This window comes from Marmota marmota, unplaced genomic scaffold (assembly GCF_001458135.2).
Source record: "Marmota marmota marmota unplaced genomic scaffold, marMar, whole genome shotgun sequence".
NCBI lineage: Eukaryota > Metazoa > Chordata > Mammalia > Rodentia > Sciuridae > Marmota > Marmota marmota.
In genome coordinates, this window is record NW_025999891.1 from 423175 (window position 1) to 447025 (window position 23851).

Genomic DNA, 23851 nt, shown 5'->3' on the forward strand with positions numbered 1-23851 from the left:
TCCTGAGAAAGCAGCCCTCCATGGGACACTTCCACAAGGAAAGGCAATTCTCACCCAAGGCTCCCTGGACAGAAGCATGGCATAAAAACCCCTCCCTAGACTCCTAGTAGAGTGAAGAATGGGAATCAAGGAGAGGTACTGGGTCATAATATCAACCAAAATATGTTATATGCATGTACAAATATATCACAATGAATCCCGCTTTTTTGTATAATTATAATGTACCAATCAAAAATTAAAATTAAATCCCTCCTCTGGCAGGCAACTCCAGTGTCACACACCTTGATAAATGGCCACCCTAATGTTCCCAGCCCAAATTCTGCCCATTCCAACATTGCTAGGTAGGTCTGGAAACCTGGACTCTTAAATGTGAGAGAAGTAGAAGAGCTTCCTACCTTCTGGAAAACAGGGGGGCTGGGCAAAGGTGGGCCAAAGGCAGGCACATCTTCCCGTGCAGTGACGGAGACCTGAATGAAAGAGTCACATGTGAGCCAGGAGGGAAGAGATCAGAGCTGCCTTTCAGGGAGCCACACTTTTTTTGGGGGGTGGGGAGGGTTACCAAGGATTGAACCCAGGGGCACTCAACCACTGAGCCACATCCCCAGCCCTTTTTTTTATTATTTATTTAGAGACAGGGTCTTGCCAAGTTGCTTAGGGCCTTGCTAAGTTGCTGAGGCTAGCTTTGAATTCACAATCCTACTGCCTCAGCCTCCTGAGCTGCTAGGATTAACAGGTGTGTCACCACGCCCAGCTAAGGCAATCCACTTACCCTCTCCCCACTCCCCTTCCCAGAATACAAATGAAGTACAGGCCGAGTCATTGCTCCTAGAAGTGGGGCTGGACAGTGAGGAGCCATCCGCATCCTCTCCCCTGCCTTTCTAGGGGGCAGATGCAAGTGTGGCAGAATGACTGGACAGGGCTGATGAGCAGCAGGGACCCCAATTACAACACAATGCGAGTGTCTGGGAGGTGTCATGACTTCATTCAGTTGTGATGTTCTTCCCATGGAGAAGATGCAGGGAGAGTTATTACCCCCGTTTTCATGATGAGGAAACAGAAAGCCAGAGACATGAAGTGAGCCCCACAAAGTCACACAGGTGATTAGTCACAGAGAGAAACAAGGGTTCCAGATCTCTCCTGATCAGGTCTCTAGTTCTTCCCCACCATACTGTCTCCCAAACCCAGCCATACATCAGACTCACTTCCAGTGTTTACAAAGTAAATGCAGATTATATGAGAAGCTCAGGATTCCTGGGAGGCTTTGTATAGCCAATGGACCTGTGTCTGGGAGCCCTGGCCCCATACACAGGGTCAGCCATTCTGGCTGAGGCTTGTCCTAACAGATCTCCATGCCCCAGGCTGAGAATTAAAAGTGGGGGATGTCCAGGCTTGGTGATATCTAACTGCAGAGCAAGAGTATTCAGGTGCTCTGCATGGAGGGTGCCCATGATCGGGGCAGGTCCCCTACCTCACCCCCTCTGAGTGTAGGTGCCCTGGTTTCACCTGCTCTCAGCCCCAGAGGCTGCAGGGCTCTCGGGACACTGCCTGCTCCTTTGCCTCAGCAGCCACTGACGTGAGCAGACCCTGGCCTGCCGCCAGCCCCCCTGGCCTGTGAACTAGGGCAGATGCAAAGAGCCTGCCAGACCGGGCGAGCAGGCAGCCCGGAGCAGAGCCAAGGAAAGGCCCTGCCAGGGTCCAGAGGGGAGGAAGCAGAGAGGGTAGGTCAATAGTGGCTTTCTCTCCCCAAACTCAAGTCTGTCTGCACAGCCCAAATTTCTGAGTCAGGAAATGGTATGTGTTCACCGACATGATTTCTGGCTGAGCTCCAGCTACCAAATACAGTTCCCTACTACTACCCACCATGCACTGGTGGCCCAAGTCAAGAATTCTACCCACAGAGCCAGAATTTGGACTGGGCTACACACATCCGGGATACCTGGGACAAAGGAAAGAAGCAGGCCCAGTGGCCCCCACCCTACCTGGTCCCCCTTCCTTCTAGGGCCTGCATTAGAGTGGTCTGTGCTGACAGGGTGTTTTCAGATATGCCTTAAATCCAGATACCCTTAAAACTTCTCCTAACAGAGAAGCCCACTGCAACAGTGGTCAGAAACACAGGGGACAGGGGCAGGAGCCTCCCTGGTGACATCCATTCATCTTTCATTCTCAGCCTGTCCCCCTCTTGACCCCATTCCAATGAGACAGCCTGGTCTCTGTGGTTCCCTCCTCTTGGGGATGTTGCTTCTGAAAGCAGAAGTTGCCTGAACATAGCCCCTCCTCCCCTTCCTGTTTCTAAATCCAGAGGTCACAGAGGCTGCAGGTGCCCTGGGGAAGAGCATCTTCAAGGCTGGAAAGCGGAAGAAGCTCAGGCGTAGAGGTCAAGAGGATGCACCAGGGAGGTGCGGATCTGAGCACTGGAAACCTGACAAAGTCCCCATGCCCAGGTGTGGCCTGCCGCCTTAAAGGGCTGTTTAAGCAACAAGAGTTGGGATGGGAAGGGGAGGGCTTCCCCAGTGATCTGCTCCACAGAAGATTCCTGAAACCCTCGCTGGACTTCAGAAAGGGGGAGGTGACCCTAAAGAGGAGGAAGGAGTCCTACTGATGGCTGAGCTAGAGTTTCCTTCTAATCTGGTGAGATGGGAACTAAATTACTACCTAAAAATATTCCCATGTGACTTTTGCACACCTGAATTTGTGGAATCAATTTCCCACCGGCTCTGATGGCCTCAGACAGACTGAGCAGAAATTTCAGCTCCATGGCACCCTGGCTCTGTGGCCTCAGCCTTAAATGGCCTAAGCTCTGAGCCTCAATCTTCTCTCTATAACATCAGACTAATAAGAGAAAGTGCTGGAAGGAGCTCACAGGGCACCTAGTCCAACTTCCTCATTTCACACGGATAGAAACTGAGGCCCAGAGAGGGAAGGAACTGACCCAAAGTCACACAGTAATCAGAGTCAGGGCCAGAACAAGAACCCCAGTCTACTTTGATTGGGGACCTTCCTTGCACATTTCCACTTCCATCCTTCCCACCTCTTCTTTCCTGTAGCTCAGGCCTTCTGGACTCCTTGCTCAGTCCCTAAGGAATTCCCCCCTCCTTTGCAAAGCCCCTAAGCCTTCAGGGGTCAGCTAGGGTCCCATTTCACCTGGACACCCTGAGGGGTCCAACCAGGTTTTCCTCACAGCCCACATATCACCCAGGCTGCTGCTGGGGTGCAGGTAGGCAGCATGCTGGGGAGGGCCTTGGAAGGCTGGTCTCTCTCCTGCCCTCTGCCTCTCTGGCTCCATTCCCACCAGCAAATCCAGCAGGCAGATGAAATACAAGGTGAAGATTCCTTGTCCCAAGGGCTTGGCCCTGCTCCTCTGCAACTCTGCACTTTTCTGAAGACAGTGCTTTGCCCTGGATCCTAAACTGTGACTTGAAAAACTGGGTAAAGACTCCCAGCACCGAAGCTAGAGGAGAGTGGTGGCTTCTGGATCTCTGGTTTTTCTCTGTATGGATGCACCCCTACACTAAGCTCTTGGGAAAGTGAAGCAATCCAGGGACTGGGGGTGTAGCCCAGTGGCAGAGCACTTGCCTAGCATGTGTGAGGCACTGGGTTCAATCCTCAGCATTGCATAAAAATAAAAGTATTGTGTCCATCTATAACTTTTAAAAAAATTTTTTTAAGAAAGTAGAGAAGCCAGTTATCTGAGCTCCATCTTCTATAAGGAATAAAAAGCAAATATTAAACGTCCACAAGAAGCCATCAGACAAGCCACATCCAGATGACTTTCTTTCCAGACTTTCTTTCTCCACAGCTCTTCCACCTTGGTGGGCTGTTAAAAGAACCAGTTGGTTATCTGAGCTGCCCAGTGGCTGAACTACACTCACTGGCTCCTCCATCCCTTGTCTAGGGTCAGCCAGGACCTGCAGGGCAATTCTGCATGTCACTTCCTTGTTCCCCACCCCAGCATGATGCCAATGGCACATGATGGCACCCGGTGGGGCACTGAATGAGTAAATTCACTTTCCCCGACAAATTCATCAAGCAGCTGTGACAAGAATGCCCATTTCAAAGCAGGTGACCCCACAGCTTTCTAGGAAATGGCCACACCACGGCTGCTCCAACTTTGCAGCTAAGATTACTCAACGCCAGAGAAACATAAACATGCCCATGTAAGGAAATCAGCTCATCACAACGGGAGGGATTTGTTCTTTGTTAGCTTTTTCTTTTCTTTGTTTCTTTTTTTTTTTTTAAGTCTCACATTTGGTTTTAAATTTCAATGGGAATTTTGCACTCAATACATCTATGTTTGCACTGATGTAAGAGTAACATAACCGTACCTACCAAAATTAATATTTATAAAGATGGCCATGACGTGCTATGGCAGAGAACCCAAGGAATCAGCACTGACCTAAGTTATTATCTAGGAAATATTTCCAGGCCTCATTATCTCCCGTTAGCAATGACAGGCTCATTTCTTCTCCTCTTCCAGAGAATGATGGTTCCCAACATTTTTTGGAGCAGGGAGCCCTATGAGAATTTGATCTGGGGCCTCTCTTCCCAGAAAATGCAGAAAAGTGCACCAATAGCAGTTAGTGCCAAGGCACTGAGAAGGGAAGGCGGGTGGCTGGGAGTAGGGAGGGCATGTCATGCCAAAACTACCTGATACCTTAAAAACCCTGTCTCAGCCTCTCTCCCTCAGGTCCCATACCCCTGGAACCACCATGACATGGTGAAAATGCTGTCCGGGAGGTCAGGATTGTTACTCATGGACAGGAGGAAGGCAGCCATCAGGAGTGGGCAGAGGAGGGCTGTCAGAACAATGGGTTGCTCTGTGTCTGCCCCATTCCCACTAGTGAAGACCATGAGTCCATCTTCCCTGCCACTCACTGGCCAGGACACTTAACAGGGGTCTTGCATCCCTGCCTCCCTAAAGTCTTCAAGTTGAGATCACCCATGGGTCTAGAATGGCCAGACCAGAGGGCCAGGGTCTACCACGCCCATGCCCCCTTTCTCTTTCTTCCCTCTGTTTGCTACACCTTTCCCTTTTCCTGACGTCCTCTCCACTCTCACCTTCTCCCCTCGCGTTCTGCCATATTCTAGCCCAGGACATCACTGCATTCTAAATATGACATTTCGGGCTTCTGGACCCTCAAGTTGGAAGCTGTAGAGCCTGCAGGCAGCAAAATGGGTGGAACAACCTGGAAGGTGCTTTCCACCAAGAGTCTAGCTTCAGACCCCAGCAACCTGGCAACTCATGGAACTCCAATACTGTTGACAACTTGTGACTTTTGATGTCGTGAGTCCACAAAATGCGGGGAGGCATCTGGGCAGTGACTGTCTCCAGCCAGGCCTACCCTTACCTTATAAGATGGGGTCTCTGTGCCTGGGCTCTCGACCTGCACAACAATGTAGGCATGTAAGAAATTGGAGGCAATCATATCTGGGACGAATGGTGTATTTTCTTCTTGGAAGATGATGGCCACAATGTCATTCCCAATGTGTCTCTTTCTCTGGAGCTAAACAAAAAGTATTCCATCATTACAAGCCAGTAAGGAACATCCTGAAAACAGAAAAATCTGTATAAGAAATTCCCCATAAGTTTTTCCTTGGTATGTAAACCCTACAGCTCTGAGACCTAGCTCTCCAGGGAGCTTCTTTCAATCCTTAAAAGCCACCAGTAAGAAAAGAACGGGAAAGATGCCCAAGTTGTTAGGTAGCAGCCAGTAAGCATGTTTCTGAGCTTGATGGTGTGCCAAGACCTAACTCAGGACCCAGGGGAAAATATTTAAAAGGTGAGGCGGGAGCCCGGTGCAGTGGTACATGCCTACAATCCAGTTATTCAGGAGGCCAAGGCAGTAGGATCACAAATTTGAGGCCATCTTTGGAGACCTACCCCCACCCCGCAAAAAAAGGAGGGGGTCGGAGGGTGAAGGCTGGTGATGTAGCTCAGAGGTAGAGCAACCCTGTGTTCAGTACCACACACAAAAGAAGAAAAATGGTGAGGCTGGGTCTGGCCCCAGGAGAGCTGTAATTGATCTGGGCAGAACCACCTGAGAACCCTAACAAAGCTGCCAGTCAGCAAGTGCTAAGTTGGCTGCTGCACATGAAGTGCCTCACAGCTCTGGGGATAGAGAGGCGGGATAATCTAAGGGCCTGCTAGCAACCTGAGAAGGCTCCCTGGAAGAGGAGATGATGTGGGGAGTCTGGATAGAAATGTGGATGGGAGGTGGGGCCGGATGAGTGGGTGGTGCATTCCACCAGAAGAGAGCTAGCCATGCTTAAAGGGGCTCTGGTCACCTGGCTGTAAGAGGGGAATAGAGGACAGAAACCCAAACCTGTCTTGGTTTCCTTAATGGTGACAGGTGCTTTTGGTCACTAAGCACCTACTGCGTGTGATTTTGGTCACTAAGCACCTACTGTGGGTCAAGAACTGTGTTGGGCTATTCACGTGCATGATTTCAAATGCTAAAGTCCTCCTGTACACCTACACATTTGTTCCTTCATTAGGCACCTACTATATGCAGGCCCTATGCTCATCCCATTTATATGGAGTTTCTCATTTACTGAGCATCTGCCATATCCCGGGCACTGTGCTGGGCACTTTTATGCAAATTATCTCATTCCACACATATCCTCCCATTTCTTAGGGAGAGAAAAACTAATATTTATTCAGTCCCTGCCAAGAGCCAAGCTCCATGCCAAGGTACACTTCCCAATTAACATATGTCAGACTGAAGTGGCCTGCGAGAAAAAGCCCCAGGCTGGGGCAGCAGGTGAGGGGAACCAGGAGGGAGCAGAGACTGAAGGTGACACCGAGAGAAAGCCCACTCTGGATACAAAAGGAATCCTGCTCCCATTTGTTTCTGGAACATTCAGTCGTTATTTGAGAGCCAAATCATAATTTCATTTGCCAATTTCCTTTTTCTCCTAAGAAGCCAGCACTATGTTTACAATTTTACCTCTCTGCTCCCTCTCAGTTCCCTGCTCAGAAACAAATAGGTCAGAGTTTGGGCAAAGACCCATCTGCCCTTCTTGTTTTCCCAGAGACAGAAAAGGGACCAAAAAGGGCTGAAGCATTGCGACCTCCAAGATCAGCTGCTTTTCAGAGGGAAGGTTCTCCCCAGAGACGTGTGGCTGTCGAAACAGCAAACATGAATGAGCATGAGCGAATGCTAGTAACACACGTCCATGGGTACTGGCTGAATTCCTGCCCACAGGCAGGTGGGCAGAGCGAGGAGGGATGTGGGGGGGGGTCCTCATGCAGTAAGAGCTCCAGGGCAGCAGGGAGGCAAAAAGACTAGTGGCCCGTTTAAGGAACAGCTGTTATAAGGAGAGCGGCCACATGCCAGGCATCCACTGCAGCAGCCTTATATTCAGAAACTGTTATGTGACCCCCATAACAGCTCTCTGACATAGAGCTGCTGTCCCCATTCTACAGAGAAGAAAAATGAGGCAAAGGTAACCAGTTGCCCAGAGTCACACACCTCTAAGTGGCTCAGCTGGTTTCAAGACTCCACCTGCAGATGGGGTCATGCACCCTTTATCTCCACCCTAGATGATCAGGATCACAGGCTCTGCCTCCAGCTCAGCCCCTCCCTGACTGTGAAACCTTAAGGAGGTGTTTTTTTTGTTTGCTTGTTTGTTTGTTTGTTTGTTTGTGCTGGGAACGGAACCCTGGACCTCCTCATAAGTCCCCACTCTAGAACTGAGCTACACCCTCAGCCCTCAAGAAAGTCTCTTAAGGGCCTGCCCTTGGACTGCAGTTTCCCCAGCTGTCAAAGAGGGAATCCCAGGAGCACTGGCCTGCCTCCTGCACTGGATTGCTGAGGTGCCACCCTGGTGAGACAACACAAGAGAACAGGCTGTGACCCGGGATGCTAAACAGATTGTCCTCTTAGTTACACAAATGAAAGCCCCCTGACCATCCCCCAGGCAGGTCAGCCCAGGAGCTGGGCCTTCAAGGGGCATACCCAAGCGCCCAGAATCCTCCAAAACCAGGCTACCTGTTGGGCATCACCCTCGGTGAATGGCAGCTTTGTGGAGACGTGAAACATGATCTCCCGGTCCCGGAAGGTTGTGTACACTGACTCCACCCCTGTCTGTCCGTGGGTCACATCCAGGCCTCCTCGGAAACTGTCAGTAAAACAGGGCAGGAGCAGGAGAGAAAGAGTGAGGGGAAGCAGGCAACGTGGTGCAAACTCCCCTAAGGTTATGAGGCAGCTGGAGGGTAGATGGAAGAGTTGAGGGAGGAGGTGAGGGCAAAGGAGAGAACAAGGTGGGGAGAGCAGGGAAGGGTGTTCTTCTGAGAAGACTAGCCTGGAGTTCTAACCAGACATCTGTTGTCTAAATAAAAAGGCAAAACCTCCAACCCAAGCCTTGTTGTGTCCCCCATGCACCACTGGTCATGTGGGGAAGGGAGGCCTGTTGTCCAAGATCCCAGACAAATGTCCATCCCAGCTGCCAGTGGCCCCCAAGGCTGGGCACAGCCTTTTGCTCTCTGCAAGGCTATATCCAAATCATCTTCCCAGAGCCAGGGCAACCAGCCACCCTGCTGGATGATGGTGAGCCCCACAATGGCATCTGGAGTCAGCCAGGAGAGATGACAGATGCTTGGCTTGTACCTAGCTAGTCCCTGATGTAGAGGCCCAGCTGCAGCAGCACCCAACTTAGGATATCCAGGAAGGTCCCTTCTCAAGCTGCATATTCTTAGGCAGGAAAAAAAAAAGCATGGAGGAACTAGGTGGGCTTCCAAGATCTGTCCCTTCTGCCTTTACAGAATAATAGCTGCTAGCCCTGGACCACATTCTTCAGCAAGGGGAAGAAAATGCAGATGCAAGTTCCCTAAAGAAAATGAAATAAGATGGTCCCTGGACGTCAATATCCCAGTACTTACTACCAGGCAGAAAATGTGCTCAGCCCAGTGTGGCAAAAAGGATGCTGGATGGGCTGGTGGACATTTCAGGTTCTAAATCTGCTTCTGGCGCTAAGTCAGCTTATAACCTTGGGCATATCACTTAATCTTTCCAGGTCTCAGTTTCCTTTTTCTATAACATGAAGGGATCTTTCTGGGATTAGTATAATGTATTTCATCCATTCTATGACCCATGATTTTAGCATTTTAATATCACCAAAATCAGGATACCTCTTATAGTGATGCTATCTCAAAGTCCACAAAAGTCGGCAAAATCAGAACAGTAACAATAATGATGACCAGTGTGTGGCACTAGCCTAACTGTTCCAAATGCATTCACTATTTTAATCCCCCAACATCCTTGTGGGGTCAGTATTTTATTTCCCTTCTTACAGATGAGGTAACTGGAGCTTGCCAAGGTAAAGTCACTTGCCCAAAGTCTTAGAGCTAGTGGGCGACAGAGCTGGGATTTTAACACAGGTGACTTCGAAGAAGAAAAAATATGAAGAAAAGGGAGAAAGGGAAAAGAGGAAGAAAGCAATTGTTGAACACCTACTGCATGCCAGGCAATTGGGCTAGGTGTTTTTACATATGATGTTTGTAGCGCCCGCTATTTTCACTCCTGAGGTGGGAGAGGGGTGTGAATTCTAGGACCCAGAGCCACACACCAAATTCGTGGCTGGCCAGGTCTGAAATACTCCCAAATGTTGCTTTTGCCAAGGAAAACCAAGAGCCAGAACCTTCCAAGCAATAGCACCAATATTTAATCTTTCTGTCCACTTCAAGACCCATACACTGATGCATAGACTCCTCCTGGGATGGGGAGATTATATTTACATGGATTCTTAATTACCCACTCTTTATGTATTATCTGAAAGGGGTCATTTCCTTCCAAATTGCACAGGGAACTCTTGCCTGGCGGGTGAGAGGTAGGAAAGGTGGATTCATTTCATTCACAGTCTGAGTCAAATGCAATTAGGAAGGAAAATCTCAGAGGAAGCATTCCCAGCACACATCCTAAAGCCAAATGCCAATGCCTTTCAGATAACCTGCCATGCTAATTATCCCTTGGACCACTGATTCTTTAGGAATGCAGATAAGTGAGGGTTGATCAGATGCTGAAAACAGTCTCATCTTCCTTGGGTGTGGTTTTAACTCTCACATGTGCTCCTTGAGGACTGAGCTGTCTGCCCCTGGCTCTTCTGCTAGGGCCTCACCAATGGGACTACAGCAATCCCTTGGCTAAAACTCACCCTTTAAAGTCCTGCAGCGTGATTGTGTCCCCTAGCAGATCCAAGAACTCCTTGAAAGCAGGACTCTCTTCATTGTTCCCAAATAGTTCCTCCTCCAGGGTCTTAAAGAGAAACAGGAACAGGAGTTTAAAAAACACCATCTTGGTGCCAAAAGAAGGGCTGCCACATACCTGGTCCCTTTATTTCTTCTTCCCTGACTCCCAATACATTTCACCACAGCCATCCTCAACTGAAGGATGAGCTAATGGAGAACCACTCCACAGAGCTGGATCCTAGCAGCTGGTTAATGAGACCTTTCTATTTGAGCAAAAGTTAGTACAAAAGGCAAAACTAACGCAAAGAGTTCTTAGACCTGATACCAAAAACATGATCCATTAATGAAAATTTGGTAATTGGACTCCCAACAAAGAGCTAGTATCAAAAACATAGAAAGAACAATCATAACACAACAGTACTCAAAAACCACAATGAGATACCACTTCACACCCACTACGATGGCTATGATTAAAAAGGAAAGACAACAAGTGTTGGTAAGGATGTAGAGAAATCAGAACCCACATAAATAGCCAATGGGAAGAGAAAATGGTGCATCTACTTTGGAAAACAGTCTGGCAGTTCCTCAGAAAGGCTAAACATAGAGGTACTATATGACCACAATTCCACTCCTAGGTGAGTAACCAAGAGAAATGAAAACATATGACCACACAAAAATTTGTGCGTGAATGTTAATAGTAGTCGCATGTAACATGTCCCCAAAGTGAAATAACCCAAATGTCTATCAATAAACGGATTTAAAAATGTGATATATTCATACCATGGAATATCCAGCCATAAATAAGGAACTCTTGCAAAAGGTACAGACTCTTACAAAAGGTACTTTCTATTCACAGGGATAGAAAGTAGATTAGTGGCTGCCAGGAACTAAAGGTAACAAGGTGGGAGAGTCACTTTGGAAAGTGATGAAAATATCCCAGAATTAGACTGCCGTACCACTGTGTGATTACACTATAAATCACTTGATGAAAATACAACTCACACGCTTCTGTGAATTACACGGCATGAGAATTATACCTTAATAAAGCTATTATAAAGAAAACTTAAAACTCAACAGTATGAGAAAATGGTCAAAAGAACAGACATTTCACCTAAGAGGATGCACAGATGGCAAACAAGCACATGAAAAGATGTTCAACATAGTTAGCCTCTAGAGAAATGCAAATTAAAACTATAATGAGATATCACAACACACTTATCAGAATGGCTCAAATTAAAAAAAAATAGTGACAACACCAAATCTGGCAAAGATATAGAGAAATTGGATCACTCATACATTTTTTTGGTGGGAACAGCCACTCAAGAAGAGCTTGGCAGTTTCCTACAAACTAAACATATAATTACCATATACAACCAGCAATTGTGCTCCTAGGCATTTATTCCAGAGAAATGAAAACTTGCATTCAAATAAAACCAAAAGCTGTATACAAATGTTCATAGTAGCTTTATTCATCATAGCCAACACCTGGCAACAACCCAGATGTCCTTCAATGAATGAATGGTTAAACAAACCCTAATGCAGCCAGACATGGAAAACTACTCAGCAATAAGAAGGGACAAACTAGTGACACACTCAAGAACTTGGACAAATGCTACTGAGCAGAGAAAAGCAACCCCAAAAGGCTACGTACTGTATGACTCCATTTGTGTAATTTTTTGGAATATAGTTTTTGAAGCTGGAGAACAGATTAATGCTCTGCAAATGGCTAGGGGCTAGGGACCAGAGTGAGGGAGGAGAGGAGAGGTGAGAGGGAGGTGAGCATGGTGATAAAGGAAAATAGGAGAGAGCCCTGTGGTGACAAAATTCTTGTTTCTTGACTATGGAACCTATAGGTGGATAAAATGACACAAAACAAAACAGATCAAATACACATGCGCACGTGCATGCACACACACAAATGAGTACCTGTAAACTGGGGATATCTGAATACTATCTGTGGATATCTGAATAATATCTGAGGATTGTGTCAATGGTTGTGATCTTGTGCTGTAGTTGTATAAGACCTTGACCTTGGGGAAAACTGGGTAAAAGAGACATGAGCTCTTTCTTCCAACTACATGTGAATCCACAAATATCTAAAATTAAGAAGTGTAACAATTGCTGGATACAGTGGTGCACACCTGTAATCCCAGTGGCTCGGGAGGCTGAGACGGGAGGATCTAGAGTTCAAAGCCAGTCTCAGCAATGGCGAGGCACTAAGCAACTCAGTGAGACCCTGTCTCTAATAAAATACAAAATTGAGCTGGGGATGTGGTTCAGTGGTTGAGTGCCCCTGAGTTCAATCCCTGGTACCCCCCGCCCCCAAAAAAAGAAGTTTAACAATTAAAAAATACATTATGAAAAAGGCAAAGCTGAAAACAGTAGCAAGCTCTGCAAATGGTGTTAGGCTTTAACAGCTGACTAACCCTATCTGATGAGCAACTTGTTACTACTGTTTTCTGCCCACAGCAGCAGGACCTGCAAACAGCTGAAGGCTCTGCAAACAGCTATGGACTGCAATGAATGGCTTCATATAAAAAAAAAAAAAAAATTCAGTGTGTCCAATCACTTCAAGGACAGTCTCCCATAGGCAATTCTTTAATAACTCCTTAATGTCCCCTATTTTGGGGGGCAGTGCTTGAGATTGAACCCAGGTCTTTGATCATGCTAAACACGTGCTGTACCACTGAGCTACACCCCCAGCCCCACTTAGGCCTGCTTTGTAACTAATAAAAGCAGACCTCAGATTCCAAGTCTTCAACAGGCAACAGAATCTAGTAGATTTCAGTAACTCTACTTGTTCGTTAATAGTATTTCCTCTTAGAATTACTTTGATTTCATGGCAAGTGATACTGGTTTTCCAATTAGAGGAGTGTGATCTAGAATTTCCTTTAAAAAAAATAAATGCACTAAGGGCTGGGGTTACAGCTCAGTGGTAGAGCATTTGCCTAGTTTGAGCAATGTCCAGAGTTCAATCCTTGGTACCACCAAAAACAAATAAATAAAAACACTTTAGTTTAAAAAAAAAAAAAAAAAACTTTATAAGAAAAAAATTTAGTGGTTAATAGTAGGGGTGTGTTAAAAATTTTAACAGTGGCCTCTGGTGAAATAAGTGCCATAAATGTAGATCCTAAATGTGGTCTGTGAATATCAGAAGTTTTGGAAACACAGCTTTCTAGCAGGTGTCAGCAAACTATGGCCCATGGGCCAAGCCTGGCCCACTTCTTTTTTTTAATCAATAAAATTTTATTGGAACAAGGCCAGGCCAACTCATTTACATATTGTCTTTGGCTGATTTTGCACAATAAAAGCAGTAGGGTGGTAGTAACAGAGACTCCAAGGCCCATAAAGTTTTAAAAATCTATTATCTGGATCTTTAATGAAAAGTTTGTTGTTCACCAGTCTTTAGCATGGCATGAAGACATTGCAACTCCAGCCAAGCATCCTGTTTGTCCTGGGTCATGGGGTCTGAGTGTGAGAGCTGCTGCTTCAGGGAAATCTACATCTCCTACCAAGAAAACAACTCATTATAGGTTCCGGGGCATGCACCTCTCGTCCAGGATTCACACCTTGTCTGGAATTATTAGCATTGTCATTATTTTTATACTGGCCTTGAGCTTGACCATGTACTCAAGGAGGGGATCTTAGTCATCGCCATGTCTCCCACAGTGCTTAGCACAGTACATGACACACAGCAGAGTTGGGTGAAGCATATTTATATCCAAAGACCAGCACAGGGTTTTTATGCAACAAATGTTCATATTAAATGTCCCCCAGCTGTAGGTTTGCAAAACAACAATCTGCCTAGATTTAAAAAAAAAAAAAAAAGCAGAATTTTATCTTCCTGGCTTTTTCCCCCGCAGCAGCAGCAGCAGGTACACAAACAACACAGAGGCTCCTTCTCAGAGGTGGATGGTTAATGTTCAGTAATTATAACTTTGCTGGAACATTGGGTTGTAATCACCTTAAGATCTGTTTTGGTAAATTTCACAAGCAAAGAACTTTAATTAGGGGGGTTACATTAGCCAAGTTGTAAGAAATAAAAATGTAATATGTGAAAATAATGAGAGTGGCTACCTGAATAATCTCCCTTAAATTATAAGATTCATCAGTGTTGGTCTTTCAGATCCTAACTCTTCACATAATTATAGTGTTTTGAAGCAAACACATGTCTCTTGTGGTCTAATATCTTTAGATGAGGAAATCAGCCATCATCCGGCCAAGAAAGATTGATATGCAAAAAAAAGATAAAATTGGAGGACACTATAAAGCTGCCATTAGCAGCACCAAAATTTTCATTTGTTCATTAATTCATATAACAACTGAGTGTATTTATATAAAGTCACCATGCTAGTCTCTTGGATGACACAAAGATAAGATGCAGAAGCTTCTTCTCATAGAACCTAGGTGAGGAGACCAGCATGTCCATCTGACTGTCTTGCCAGGATGTTAGTAAATGTTCATGATAAAAAACAGGAAATATGGGAAGTTTGTGGTCAAATAAGCATGGGAAGTAATGGGCTCAAGAAAATTAAAAAAGAATTTTTTTACCTTGGGGGTTCTGAGAGCCTTTAAAATGTTCCTACATCCAGATACCCCTTGCTCCAAGTCATTTGCTCACAGAATACTTCACCAATGTCTCATGGAATCACACTCTGAGAAACATTATTTGGGCCAATTAACTCCAAAGCTATAAGTGAGTGCTACAAAAGACAGAGGAGGGTAGCAGTGGTGGGCCAGCTTTCCAAAGGAAGAAATTAAAATTCTGGGGCTTGCTAATTTCCATGGTGTAAATACTTCCATGGCTGATTTCAAGCTACCAACATGATGTCACTGAACACAGAGTTGGGAAGAGATGCCCATAACTGATTCCAGCACAAAGCTGAAGTTTAGAGAGAAAAAGCTAATTCCCAGCTGGGAGAATAGTGAGCAAGAAGAGATAAGATTATGCTAATCTGTTCACTCTACCTAGTTTGGTTTTTCTGGTGACTGGCAACCCATAGATAAACACAAATTGAGATCAACACAAATTCAGCCAAGAAGAATCAGACTTCACTGTGTGAAAACCTACACCATGTTTTACAAGACTTACAGGCCTTTTTGTGAGAAGTAGCACTACTTGAAGATTCTGATACCTCCAGTCCAATTCACACTTTAAATATGATAGTTGTATTCAGAATGCTTTAAGAACTTAGTTCAGGGATCCTGCATTTAGATTAGGAGAAGAAAAGAGAAACCATAAGAGATAGTGACCAGTATGGATTCATGGTGCTTACCTGTCTGGCTTTTTGATAAATGACTCCAAATTTGAATGTATTGTTTACATCATGTTCATCATAAGACACAATCATTTGGGAGGCCTGAAAAAGGTAGGAAGGAAAAAAATCAACTTTATTCATGTGGAAGTAAGTGAAGATGCAAATGGAAGGGGAAGCACTCATTTTGGTAGAGAATATGCCCCCTGCTAAAAAAGCAGATGATAAGGATGCAACTCCAAAGGTCTCAGCTAGTTCCCAACACCTGAGTTTCCCCAGTAGTAACCAATCCTCTGTAACATCCATTCCATTCTCATCCAGGTGTGCCAGCCATGGCTTGGGCAATTAAGTAGCCAGTGGGACTCAGGATAAAATACCCCAGTATTTTATCTGTGGTGTAAAAAGTGAAGCCAGAACCCCAAAACTCTTCAGGAAGGATGGCTCTAGCTCTAATTCCACCTGCTCCTGTCCAGGCTTCAATCCTTTTCTTCATAAAATGAGCAGTATAGAGGAACATGCTCCAATAAAAAGCAAACAGAAGAGAAAAAGGAAAACCTGACCATAAGTTCTATTAGATTTTCTATTTTTCCTCCTAGAGTTGATGTCTGGGTCAGAAATACTCAACTCTAGTTCTGAATCTGCTGCTTTTATCCATGTAGCTTTGAGAGTGTCACTTCACTTCTCTGGACTTCAGTTTCTCTTCCGTTAAAGGGAGATGTGTAGTTATGAAGATTCAAAGAGACTAGGCACGTAAAGTGCTGAGCTCAGAGCAGCTACAACATCATCACCATCAACAACATCATCATCATCATCATCAGAATCACCATCATCTGTGCAACCCTCCTGAAAGAGTTGAATCAGCTTGTCAGGAAAGAGAAGTATATTTGGGCGCTACTGGGATACCTTCTGCAAAAAAAAAGGATTCATCCATGTGTTGTGCTAACGGAAGAACAAAGCAGGTATAACTTGTTGGCTGGAATATATAGCCAGTGTTAGGTTGCCACTCACTGTATATCTCTGTGAGGTTCTCAGCTGCCTGAGGAAACAGACACTTCTCAGCTCCCCCAGTGAGAGCCCTGTTGGCCTGACCCTTGTGGGAGTCCACCATTCTCGCCTGGGATGAGTCAAAGGGGAAGAACAGCTGCCCTCTCAGGGAGAGGCACTAGGCCATGGAGACCTTCCAATAAACATTCTAAACTGCAAATTTTAAACACAAACATCTCAGCCAGACTAACATCCCAGTTGAACTTCAGCAATCCCTCCAATACAAAAAAAAAAAAAAAAAAAGAAAATACAGCTGCTTTTCAATCATTACCAGGGCTGGAGGCTTTCCAAGTTATAAAGAGAACTGTGTAAATGTACATCACTGGGCTCTCACAGCAGATATGATCTGACAACAAAAATTACCCAACCAGTAGTTCAGTTAGGCCTTTATGATGGGGTTTTAATGTGTGGTTAAACCTCACTAATTCAGCTTTAATCATAAAGGGAGGTCAGTCTGAATGACAGAAAATGTTCAGTGGAGCACAGCATATTACTGGTAAGTTTCTACAGATTGTAAAAAGAGGCATCCAGAAGAAGGGCTTGGTGAGACAGAGGACTCTGCCACTAGCTCAGCCACTGCAGATGAATAAATAAATAGATGCTTCTAAGAGTGTCCAGTTGTGAACATTTAGGGCATTTATTCCAGGAGGCTGAAAAATTTAAAAATGCCTTAAATTCTCTGGTCCTACCAGGATGGGGTCCTCTCTTCTCCACACACACACTCCCCACTATCCCCAGACATTTCATTTCATGGCTCCTGGTTTTCAGAGTTGGGACTAAGGGACTAGACAGAGCCAGCCCCAGCAAGCCTCAGCTGTCACCACGTTGGCCACAGCGGAAGCTCAGATCACAGCTCCACTTCCACTCTCTCCCTCAAGGCCCTACTGGCTCATGAAGAAGGCAGTTGGTGCCCGAGGTCTTTTCCTGTGGCCAATTTTAAGCAATTCTCTGTTCGTGGCTGATTTAAGTCCTGTCATGCCATAATCGTTCTTGAGTGAGTTTGTTGTTCATTTTGTTATTATTGCTCCTCTCTCTACTCACACCACCATATCAAAACTGGGGTCAAGATCAGGCCAATCCTAAGAAACTGATAACAGAGAACCAGCTGGCTTATTAACTAAGGCCAAGAGGGGCTTGTAAGACCTCAGAGCTCACAGAGTAACGTGGGCGATGGGGAGCCTAGGTCTGGCCTTTTATTTCTTAGTGAGATTCTGCCCTTTGTATCCCCCCACCCCTCCATGATAGCAATTTGGATCTGTACCAGCCCCGGAGTCTCACCCCAGCACTGACCTCAGGAAGGTACAACTGGAGTGCCGTGGAAAACCTATAAAACTGCTACCTCTGCCACCTTCTTCGCTAGAGACCTATTCAGCTGGGCTGGAGACCCAGGCATACCTAAGGATGTGTTCCCAGGGGACCAGTGTGTGAAGGAGTAAGCAGGGAGAGAGGGAGTCGTGGAGGTTTCTCATGGAGACCCCACCATGATGCAGAGTCAGAGGTGTGCAAATCCATGCCAAGCTACACAGCCCTGGATAACGAGCAAGGGGGAATAGAGAGTTCCTCACCTTGGGGTACAGGACAGGGTTGAATTTCAGTCCCACTGCATCATCACAGAAAGCCTGAGCAGGGAAAGAAACACACTGGTCAGAAACCAAGCTCACAAAGCGCACCCAGCTCCTGCGCCCACCGAGAGAAGGCAGCGTGGCAAGAAAGGACCACAGGGTTGGGAACATGTGTGCCCAGGCCAGTCCACTGACCTTTCCAGGGCTTCCTGACAAAATGATGAGAGGAACCAGGTAAAGCCTGAGACTTATCCCCACTCTGACCTAAAGATAAGACAAAAAAACCACCTGCCCCCCCAACTCCCACCAAAGGTATTTGGCCTCATTCTGCCATATTCCTGCTCCCAGATTGAGGGCCCAATACAACCCCACCCTCTCACCCCTCTTTGCTGACTCAGTTCCCAAATTCCCTGTATCCCAAAGTGACAAGGCACCTCTGCCAGCTGGCTCCTTACTCAACATGGTCCCGGGCCTGAACCACCCTTCAGCGGGCCTAGGCCTTTCCTCTGTGTGAAGGCTCCCCGACCTCCCCTCCACACCCCTCTTCTGAAGTCCCATAGCTCTCGCCATAGCCAGCCCTGCCTTCCCATATATTTTGTCTCCTGAACTGGGTATGAACTGTCTAGAGCAGAGACGAAGGATTACACTCTCCCCTGAGCAGCCTCAGCATTGATGAAAGCAGCTACCATCCATGCAATCAAGGACCAGAGAAAAGAGGCCTCCCCCTTCCCAAGGGCAGACCCTCGATTCCCCAGAGGCCAGCTCTGATGGAAAGAAGTCACCTTCTCTCAAGGGTTGGTTTTTACCTTTGCAATCTGAGGAACACTGGGCAATTTGCTCAGTCCAGCCAAGGGGATCCGCTCATGCACTGTCTTCAGTTTGGACCTGCACATGAGGACAGGGTGAGGCAAGGGCACCCACAAGGAATCGAGTCAACGAGGAAGGTGGCTGAGGTCACACCAGACAGGGCACTTGTTTCAGGTCTCCCTGGGGGCAGGTGTGCCTCTTTCCCCCAACCCATGTGTGGGACAGCACACTCAAATTGTGGGAAAATGGAACCTACCAAGGTACCCCAGGGGAAGTGGACACTTCAAAGAACATGCCTGATAAAGCTGTCTGCCATGAAAATATGGGAAATAACTATATTTCTACCCTCTAGGTCACCATTATTATTTTTTATTTGTTTCTTTCTTTGTGAGTTTTTTGTGTTCTCCCAAAGAACTGGACCCAGCTTCTGTGTATATTTGGATTTTGACATGCAAATGAACCTGTAGTTAAAGATAATTTAATTTTTGAAAATCTGGATTTACTCAAAATATAAATGGAATGGAATCTGCTTTATAAGGGATTCACCATAAGACTCTAAATTTAGCCTGTTCCCCTGATTCATTTAGCACATTATGAAAGTGTTGGGATTTTTCTGAATGCTGTTCTGCATCTGCTGAAATAATCATATGGCTTTGTATCTGTTAACCTGGTAGATTACATTTCTATGAAGCCATCTTTTCATCCCATGCGTAAAACTCCAGTTGCTTATGATGTATTATTTTTAATATCCTACTGAATTTCATTGGTTAATAGTTTATTTAGTTGTTCACATCGATGTTCAAAAGCACTGGCCTTTTATTTCTTATATTTTCCTTGCCAGGTTTTAATATCAAGGTGTTATTTCCAGCCACATAAAGTTGTGAGATAGCTTCTTGCCCTCTGAAATATCTTGAATAATATAGGGATTTTACATTCCGTAAAGCCTTGCTAAATTTCATCTGTGCCATGGCTGAGCCTGCTGTTTTTATAATCAGATACTTCATAGTTCTTTAGTGGTGAGTGTTTAGATTTTCTACTCCTTCTTGAGTCAACTTGGGTAACTTAAGTTTTTCTATAAAAGTATCCAACAAACACATTGATATACTTGTATCAGATACTGTTAGTAGCTGCTCCATTGCTGTAATATTACTTGTTTGTGTCTTTTCTCTGTTTTCTTTGATCAGTCTTAGCTAGAGGTTTACCTATTTCATTTGTCTTTTCAAAGAGACAGCTCTTGGCTTTCATGATCATCTCTGTTCTTTTTCATTTCTTTCTACTTCACCAGCTTGTTCTTTCCTTTCTTCTATTTCCTTCAGGGTTTTTCCTACTATTCTTGTTCTAACTTCCTGGCCTGCACGCTTACCCATGTAATCTTCCTTCTTGTTTATTACAAGTGCACTTAGAACTATACATCTCTCTGTAAGTACCACTTTAACTACATCCCACACATTTTGATAGGTAGTATTTTTACTGTCATTTAGTTCTAAATATTTTGTCAGTTCTTTTGTGATTTTCTCTTTAACCAAGGAGTCATCTTAAAAGGGTTTTTTATATATATATATTTTTTTTTTCCTTTTCTTTCTTATTTATTTGTTTTCAGTGATGGGGATTGAACACAGAGTCTCACACATGCTAGGTAAGTGCTCTACCACTGAGCCATATCCCCAGCTAAAAGGATTAAAAAAAAAAAAACTTTCCAAATAAGGAAGGTTTATCCTCCAGTATCTTAATTGTTGGTTAATAAATTCTCTTATTTTCAGGGAACATAATCTATATGATATTCATTATTTAAAATTTGCTGACTTAGTACATGAAATATTTTATTTCTTTTTTTACCATGCTGAAAAGGATGTTATTTTTTTTCTTTTGTTGAGAAAAGGAATAGACATGACCAGATCAAGTTTGTTCATTGAATTGTTTAAATCTTCTTTATCTTCACAATTTTTTTATCTACTTGATCCATTGTCTTCTGAGAGATGTTATCAAAATTTCCCACTATGAGGATTTGTCTACCCCTCCCTATATTCTGTCAGTTTTTACTTTTTAAATTCAAGCCTCTGTTACCAAGTACAGAGGCTTGCGAGACCCGTCCTCTCCATCCTCATGTAGATGGAGGCCTCAGAGGGGACCCTGCAGAGGCTATCTTTCCTTGCCCAGGTTCTGAACAAATTCAGAAACAAAATAATACCAAAGAGTAAGGCAGTCAAGAGTCAAATAGCTCTTTGTTACTGATAAAGACCAAGTGAGAACACAGCTTAGTATAAAGGAAGATGAAATGAGGCTTTCTAACTAAAACCCAGAATTAGCCAAACATATCCATCCAGTCACAGGTAGTGCTGGACAGAGGTTAAGACCCCCCCCCCCCCCCCCGGGGACTGCTAAGGAGAGAACTCCAAGACGGAAGGTAGAAANTTTGAGGAATAAAAAAAATAGTTGTTGAAATAAGCTTAACATATAGGATAAAATCTAGTTTGTTCAAAGAGTGAATTTGTGAATCAGGAGAGAACTCCAAGAGGAAAGGGTAGAAAAAAAAGTTCTTGCTCCTAAATGAATCTGCCAGAGGGCAGAGAGAACCAGGGGTGTTATACAAAAGTGGTCCCTCCACAAAGTAGGAAACACGAGGAGTCGGAAAGAAGTATTCCCAGGTTACAAAGGAGTACTTCCTTTATCCTTAATGCTTTTTACCTGTAATTCTATTTTGTCTGATTTTTTAAAAATATTTTTTAGATGTTGATGGACTTTTATTTTATTCATTTATTTATATGTGGTGCTAAGAATCGAACCCAGGGCCTCACACATGTAAGACAAGCGCTTTACCACTGCGCCTCAACTCCAGCCCCTTTTTGTCTGACTTTAATATTGTTATGCCAACTTTCTTGGTTAGTATTTTCCCAGTGTGTCTTTTTCCATTTCTTTCTTTTAAATCTTTCCATGTCACTCTTCCTTAAGTCTCTTATAATCATAATATACTTCCATTTTTAAATTCAATTTAATAGTCTGATATCTTAGTAGGTTAATCTAATCTATTTTTACTTACTGTAACTACTAATATATTAGAAATCATTTCTACTCTGTCATTTTATATCTACTATTCCCTGTGGGGTTTTTTCCTTTCCTGCCTTCAATTGAATAAAGTTATGAGTATTTTTTTGTTTTGTTTTGCATTCTCTTTTTATATGTCTGCTAGTTTTGGAGATACAGATTGTATTTCTATGTATTCCAACATATATACTTATATTTTTTCCAACAAACCCTAAAATTGTTATGTTTTTCCTATAGAGGAAAGCAAATAAAAAAAATAAAGTATGCTTTAAACACTGAACTATTCCTCTCCCATTGTCCTTGCTACTTTTGTTTATAAATTTAGTTCAAGTCTCCTTTTAAAGATGCCAAAAAATCACTTCTTTTTCCAGTCAGTAATTAAATTTATCAATACGGTTTACCTATATCTTGTGACTTTTTAACTGCCTCTTTTCTTCTGAGTTCTCTTTCTTCTAGCTGAAGTACATCCTTTAGTAATTCTTTCAGGGAGACTCTGTGAGTGGTACACTCCCATTTGTTTATGTTTGAAAACAGTTTTATCTTGTCTTTGCTGTTTTCTGGGCATAGAACATTGGGTTAAGAGTGTTTCTTCTTTAATTTCTTTCCTTTTTTCTCACTTGCTTGCTCTCTATACTTTAAAGATACTGTCCCCATCGTCTTTTGACAACTATTATGGCTTAGGAAAAATCTATTCTCGGCCTAGTTGTCACTACCTCAAAGACGGTCTGGCTTTATCCTCAGGTAGTCTTAAAATTTCTTTAATCTTTGATTTCCGATGTTTCACATCAACATGTCTAAAAGTACTGTTTTGTTTTAAAATTGCTCTCAGCTGTAGGTTATGTACTTTCTTCAATTCTGAAATATTCTCAGATATTCCCTCTGGGTATTTGTTCACTAATCTCTCTAGTATTTCCTTCTGGAACTCCTTTGAAACAAATTCTGAGGCCTCTAAGTCTATTTTCCACATCTTATCTTCTTTTTTGTATACTTTATTTCTTTATCTGTGCTGTGTTCTGGATGAATTCCTTGGGACTCTCTTCTGATTCACAAATTCACTCTTTGAACAAACTAGATTTTATCCTATATGTTAAGCTTATTTCAACAACTATTTTTTTTATTCCTCAAAATTCTAATCATTTTCCTTACATGCCCACGTGTTCTTAATTCATTTCCTTGTTTTATAATTTATCCATTTTATAGATGCTATTCATTATTTGTCTTTTTAAGATGTTAAATATATTTATTTTAAGTCATTTTGAAAGACTACCATTATTTGCATTTCATCAGCAGTAAATCCATCTCCCATTTGTTGACATTTCGGCTGTCTTTCTTAATGTCAGTTTTCCCCAGGTGCTTGGAATTTTCCACCCACTTTTCTCTATTCTCAGTTCAGTCCCCATCCTGGCTGTTAGTCTGTACCACTCTGGGGGCACCATTCATGTTATACAATCTGGTGGCCTGGATCATCACCTAGCTCACATCACCTGGTTCACTGCAGCTGCCTCCTGATTCACCTTCCTTCTCTTGGCCTTGACATTCCTCCAAGTCATTGCCCTTACTCTAGCCAGAATGACCTTTCTACAGATCTTTTTGTAACATTCTCCCTTCTGTAGCTCTCCTCTTGCTCCTACAATAAAAATCTAAGCTCCTAAAGATGATCTGTACATGAACTAGCTCTCCCACATCTCTCCAACACAGTCTTTCAACCCCACACACACGACACACTTTCCACAATCAAACCATCCTGAACTTCTTTCAGTTCTCCGTCAACATCTATCTTTTGCACCATCCCCACTAGCCTACAACGATTCAGGTCCATAAGAAGAAGATGAGTAAAGCTAAGGGTATAGCTCAGTGATAGAGCCCTTACCTACCATGCACAAGGCCCTGGGTTCAATACTTGGCATTTTGGGAAGGAAGGAAGGAAGGAAGGAAGGAAGGAAGGAAGGAAGGGAGGA

At 44.2% G+C, this 23851-nt stretch overlaps 1 protein-coding gene across 11 annotated transcripts in view; it reads right to left on the reverse strand.

The window, feature by feature from the left end:
• Nucleotides 1-23851, reverse strand: part of Rap1gap2 (RAP1 GTPase activating protein 2) — a 222343-nt gene that overhangs the window by 24321 nt on the left and 174171 nt on the right. For all 11 annotated transcript variants that reach the window (XM_048792832.1, XM_048792815.1, XM_048792854.1 and 8 more), the window contains 7 exons: nucleotides 18851-18929; nucleotides 18048-18101; nucleotides 15460-15543; nucleotides 10150-10250; nucleotides 7989-8118; nucleotides 5346-5501; nucleotides 396-467 (listed from right to left, as the gene is read on the reverse strand). In XM_048792832.1, coding sequence (XP_048648789.1) covers nucleotides 396-467; nucleotides 5346-5501; nucleotides 7989-8118; nucleotides 10150-10250; nucleotides 15460-15543; nucleotides 18048-18101; nucleotides 18851-18929 — 676 coding nt within the window. The remainder of the gene's footprint in view (nucleotides 1-395; nucleotides 468-5345; nucleotides 5502-7988; nucleotides 8119-10149; nucleotides 10251-15459; nucleotides 15544-18047; nucleotides 18102-18850; nucleotides 18930-23851) is intronic.